The 6,411-nt window shown below is 35.5% G+C and overlaps 1 protein-coding gene across 1 annotated transcript; it reads left to right on the top strand.

Moving 5' to 3' along the window:
- Positions 1 to 217: 217 nt before the first annotated feature.
- Positions 218 to 1,057, top strand: LOC113066501 (C-C chemokine receptor type 8-like). The gene has a single exon (XM_026238369.1). It carries the CDS (start codon positions 218 to 220, stop codon positions 1,055 to 1,057), a length of 840 nt encoding a protein of 279 aa, XP_026094154.1.
- Positions 1,058 to 6,411: the final 5,354 nt, after the last annotated feature.

The raw sequence follows: 6,411 nt of genomic DNA, 5'->3' as shown, positions 1-6,411 counted from the left end.
TAAAGTAATTTAATAATTGTGTGGTTTGGTTATTTGGATTTAATGTTGTAATTGATTTAATTGTACATATTGGACTTGATTTACTTAGTCTGAATGGGATAGTTTATTTTCACTTCTCTTCTTCCATAGATTTGACATTTCATTTTCCATTTCCATTTGACACTTTCCATTTGATATGTTTATGAGCTGCTGAACTGAGAAGACAAACGCAGAGGAGATGAATAACTCTACAGTGAACTTAACCTCACCTGGAACATCTACAAACTCCACAAATCAATTAATTGGAATAATGGACCGTGTTGAACTCAGCGTGTACAGCATCGGTTTTCTGTTTGGTTTTCCTACACACTCCTATATTATATGGCTCATCGTAACAGAAGCAGGAGTTGCATCAGAGTTCTTCAACCTCAATCTTTCTGTTTGTGAGATCATTAATTGTCTCAATAGTATGGTCGCTATAATATCAATTTCCTTTTCAAATCCTACAATACTACCAATGGTTTTACAAGGACTTGTCTTCACTGGTTGTTCACTGTTTCAGTGTCTGATCTGTGTTGAGCGTTATCTGGCAGTGGTTCATCCTGTAACCTTTCTGAAGTACAAACCTCTCAGATATAGAGTGATCTGCTCCACTGTGGCCTGGATAATCACTCTTGGCTCCTGTTTGTGTTGCATATTCATTATAGTATCACTAAAAATAAAAGCATATGTATGGTTCTTGTCCCAGCAATTCCTTCTCTTCTTCTGCATCCAGTTGTTTTGTCTTGTATCTGTTCTCAGAGCTCTGAAGCAGTCAGGACCAGGAGAGAGAGCGAGAGAGAGAGAAGAGGAAAATCACACGAAGAGAAGGGCTTTTTATATCATTCTAATAACTACTGTGAGCATGACTATTATGCATGTCCCATTTACTATCACAGGATTTCTGAGCATTCCAACACAACAGAACCTTCATGCGCTTTGGAACACAGGTTTAACTTTTTATGTACTGGGGGGTTTTGTTCAGCCTGTTCTTTATCTGCACCGGACTGGAAAGCTCTCCTTCCTTTGTTACTCATGAAACCTGCAATTGTGATAATATATTAATTATTTGTATTATTATATTTATGGTTATCTAAATTAAGTAAAATCTGTTATTTTTATCATTTTAATATCATTGTTTTAAGTTATTTTAGCAAATCTATATCAAAGTATGAACTAACTTGTCAAATAAATATGCCTGCATGAGCCTAAATTCATGAATAAATGTACTGTCCCAGTCACCAAAGGATTTTAGCTCAGTTAACATAAAAGTTTATCATTTCATTATAATATAACATTGTTTCCTCATAGGATGGATCATCAGTTGTTGATGTTTTCAATGCTGATATTTTTAATTTATGGCAAGAAGATTTGCACAAGGAGGAAATTCAAAAACTCCCAATCACACTTAATTCACCTGTGCAAGTGTTAACAAATAACTGAATATGCATATTTTTGTTTGCCATTTTATGTTTATGTGCATCATTTCTCAGGCTTGAGACATGTTAATTTATAGGCCTATGTTTGCAGTGCGTAGTTATGTGTCATACTTCGGGACCCATTATGTTGTGTTTTCCCTCCATGTGTTCTGTGTTTAGTAATTATCTCTAGTATTTAAGTTCCTGTCTTTGCACCTCTCCTCTCTCATGTCTACTTGTTTGATGTTCTGTGTTTCCCATTGTAGATTATCCCTGTGATTTTCCACATTTCTCTCTTGTTCCTCCTGCAGTGAAGTGTGACAATATGTGTGTAGCTAAAATAAAAAGTAAATACAAATGACACATTAATCTCTGCATCATTTATATATTTTTTTGGATATAAAAAGGATAGTATCTATCAAAAAAAAAGAAAAAAAACTATTGTTATGACATATTTAATTAATATAAGTTATTACATGTAATAAAATCAGTGTATTAATTCCAGATCAAATCAAATGATTGAAAACTAGAATACGATTTTGATAAAATAAAATATGGCAGAATAATAGAAAACAGAAATGTTGTTTTTTGGATGAGGGGGATATTTAACTATAGTCCACTAGACGTGAAGCTTGCGAAGGACTCTTACTGCAGGTTAACAAGATTTATAGCCAATCTATCTATAGATCTACTGTAAAACAGTAGCCTATTTACAAAGACTATCAAAACATGAATTACATAGTCATAAACCAAAATTAGAGTTAAGTCTCTTTTATCTCTATGTCTAAACAATTACACTTGACAGATAAACACATCATCAAGTAAAAACTGAGATTAAGGAATTTTCTGATAGGAAATAGATCAAGTAAAATGACAGATATTAAAAACGTTTCTTAAAAAAGCTTTATTTTCAATATTAATAGTAATTTCAAAACATTTCTATATTGCATTCAATATTGCCAAATCAATATTGATTACCACTTTTAAAGACTGACATTAAGAAAATGAAAGTGTATTATCTGATAAAATAAGTGGTTTGAGAGTTTGATTCCTAATCCTAAGGTTGTGGGTTCAAATCTCAGGTGGGCAATACCATACAAGACAATTCCATAACCCCCAATGGTGTGTGTGTGTGTGTGCACTTTGAATGGGTAAAATGTAGAGCATGGAGGTCGTATGCTTTGGATAATTTGCAGTTGTCCTTTTTCTCCACACTTTTACTTTCCAATCACTTAAATAAAGGTTAATCTTTGTCTCATCGGTCCATCAACTCAGTTCCAAAAGTCTACTGGCTCACATTTGTGAAGAATTTTGCCTTTCTATTTTTGGTCCTGATCAGAGGTTTGCATCTTGCTATGTAGTTTAATTCTGTGTCAAATTCTCCTGTGGACTGTAGATTGAGAGAGCATCACCCCAGCTTCCTGGGGGTTGTTGGTGAATTTACAGACATGTATATTAGGGTTCATTTTCACAACTTTTAGGATTTGTATGTCATCAACTACTGTTGTTTCTCTCAGCCGATCAGGTCGTCATTGGTTGCTGATATCATCTCCATGTCTTTTGTTTTTCCTGTAGTTCTTATGCTGATCTTCTTAGCTGGCAAAAAAAAAAAAAAAAAACATATTTGTGTTGAATCACTGTGTTGTTCTGAGTTAGCCTCTAGAGGGAGCTCTCGGTTTGAGTGCAGGTAGAGCAAGCGATAAGAAAAGAAGTGAGATGTAAGTGTGGAAAATAAAGGAGGTTACACACAGTTCGAGATGGAGTGCACTTGCTTTAAATTGAGACACTCAACAATCGCCCAATAATAAAATGTAACATTCTGTAATCTCATATTCGTCTTAATCATATTTACATATTTCTTGACTCCACAGCAAACAGAACAATTTTGTCTTTACTGTTCCAATACTTATGGAGGGCACTGTATATGTTCCACTTACTATCACTGGCTTCTTTAGCATTATGATGAAACAAAATATTTTGCCTCTTTGGATCAGTGGTGTGGGTTGTTATGTACTGGCTGGTTTTGTTCTTTGTCTGAACTAGTCTGGAAAACTAGCCTGTCTCCATTGCTCACAAGATGAACAATTGTAGTATTTTACCAAATGCTCTTGTTTTAGCTTCTAGTATTTTTACCCATTTAGAAATAAGATTACATCATAACATTCATGCTGTTGTTACATTGAGGTTCAAAAATGTAAATGTGCCTTTGTGAACAGAGACTTACATTTGTTTGCTTTCAGTATTTGCATACTTGGTGATGTGACATGTAGCAGATGAATTTATGCACATATATTCTTGATGTAAAATCAGTCTACAAAACTCATAACAGACAGACTGGACATCCATCCTTCAGGTGACAAACTGTTATAAATATAATATCTAGATAACTATTATAATTTAGATTATTATTAATAGATTCATATAGCAGATTTGAAAGCATTTATAGTTACAATAGGTGTCCTGGTTATTTGAACAATTCTATTTGTTTCACAAAACACATTATTTTTATTTTTATTTTTTATGAAATATTCTTCTTCACAACAAAACATTGAAACTACATGCATGTTTGGTTGAATGAGTTCAATGAATGTTGAGATTTCTGTGTCCTTTTTCTTTTTTTTTCTTTTGTATTTTATTATCTCCATAGGATGAGTAGCTCTACAGTGAATTTCACCACATCTGGAGCATCTTCAAACTCCACAACCTGTTACTTTGAGCCAATGGACATTGCGGACATTTTCAATCTGATTTTAGCTCTTCCTACACACTCCTATGTTATGTGGCTTATTGTCAAAGGAACAGGAAGTGGAGTTGCATCTGAGTTCTTCACTCTTAATCTCTCTGTTTGTGAGATTGTTTACAGTCTGAATGCTGTGATCACTATTCTTATTTGTTGTGGTTATGACATTGACGCATTAAGACAATTTTTACAAGGATTCGTCACCACTGGTCGTCCTCTGTTTCAGTGTCTGATCTGTGTTGAGCGTTATCTGGCAGTGGTTCATCCTGTAACCTTTCTGAAGTACAAACCTTTCAGATATAGAGTAATCTGCTGTACCGTGGCATGGATACTTATCCTTGGCTCCAGTTTAGGCTGCATCTTTACATTAGGCTTAATGTATATTTATACAGAGTTCTTCTCATTGCAGTTTCTTCTCTTCCTCTTCATTCAGATGTTTTTCCTTGTGGCTGTTCTCAGAGCTCTGAAGCAGTCAGGACCAGGAGAGCAAAAGAGAGAGGAGGAAAACCACATGAAGAGAAGAGCATTTCATATCATTCTAATAACTACTGTGAGCATGATTATCATATATGTGCCACTTATAATCTCAGGATTGTTTTTCATTTTGTCCCAAAAATTTATTAGTGAACTGTTTGCTGTTGGATCCTTTTGTTTTATTTTTGCTGGTTTAATTCAGCCTGTTCTTTATCTGCACCGTACTGGAAAACTCTGCTGTCTTTGCTGCTTATAGGATGTGCAGTTGTAATATTTCACCAAATGATCTTATTTGATCTTTTAGTACTTTTTTCTTCTTCTTATGATGTTGTTGTATTTCATGTCATTCTAATAATTTCTGTGAGCTTGACAATCATGTGTGGCATTTGTTATCTCAGGATTGTTTTTCATTCCGATGCAAGAGCAAGGATCTTCTATTTTTAGATTTTGTTTTATTTTGGCTGGTTTTGTTAAGCCTGTTATTAATTTGAAATAATCTAAACATCTCCTTACTTTCATTTCAATAAAGCATTAAGTTATTAAGATTTTAGAACTTAAATTGCTAAATCTTGTTTTCTTTTTGCCCATTTAAATTGAATTGGTTCTTTTTTTTCTGACATTTTTATGATGTCAGAACATGTAAATGTTGTTTTCATCACGCATCTTGAATGCAGACAAGATAGGACCATTAATATGATTTATCTGTAAACACACAAATTAATATAACAAAATGAAGTGTGGAGAAGTCAGCAGTCTCAGTGAGTTTAATTATTACATGGCTAATTCTCACTGATTATGATGCAATGAACAGTTCATATTGAAACAGCTTTCATTTATTAATGTGTGTTAGTTTAGACAAATTTCCAGTTATGCACTAGCTGAGTGCAAACTAAACCATCGAAGGAGGTTTTTCAAAAAATGGTGGTTCATGATAATTAAATTGATCACTACAAATAGAACAATGGTTTTTCAATCAAATTTGACTGGATATGAAGCAAAAAGTGACATTTTTAAATGTCACTCCAACATTGTTTCCATAGATCGAGTTGATGACTCTCAATCATTCTGTTTTGAAATGCAATATTCAATCTATGAGCTGCTCTATCAGAGTGCCAGAGTGCCAGAGTGCCTCCTTAGAACAGTATATGAAAATCCATGCTATGGTCAGTGTGCACCTGAAGTCTTGGCACACTTTCTGAAATCCACACTGTGGTAAGTTCGCACGCTAGTATTTTGCATTCTTTCTAAAATCTTATATGGTGAGGGCTTCGCGGGGTTGCTTCGTGCCCTTTCTTGAGTTGGTAAAAGCCCCGTTCATCTTGGGGGCGTCACTCCACCTATGTATCCTCGGATACCTATCTAAACAGGGTTTTGCTACTAGAGAACTGTCGAGACAGCTCTTTCAGCAAGCTTATGCATAAGCTAGCGGTAGCCCCTGTGTGACAGACAAGACTTAGTAGAAATGCTAGCTCTACCCTGGGCCGAGGCCCTAACAATTAAGTTGGGTATGTAGCTTAGGCCTTTTGGCCGTAAGGGGTACTGGCTCAGACAGCCGTCTAAACGTCCCAGGGGCAACTCCCGTGGAAATGGTAGAGTTGGTACTTAGTGCTCGCCATGATTCTGGCCTGCACTCCCCTCAGCATGGCGGAGTGGGTATACTGTTCCCCAAAGCGGCCCCTAGAGGACGGAGTTCGAAGTTCCCTCGAAAGGGAACTGTCTCAGGTTCTGCTTGTAACCATAGTTCCCTGAGTAGGGAATGAG

This window comes from Carassius auratus, chromosome 50 (genome assembly GCF_003368295.1).
Source record: "Carassius auratus strain Wakin chromosome 50, ASM336829v1, whole genome shotgun sequence".
NCBI lineage: Eukaryota > Metazoa > Chordata > Actinopteri > Cypriniformes > Cyprinidae > Carassius > Carassius auratus.
The sequence above is the reverse complement of the archived record's forward strand: the minus strand, read 5'-3'. Positions and strand labels throughout refer to the sequence as shown.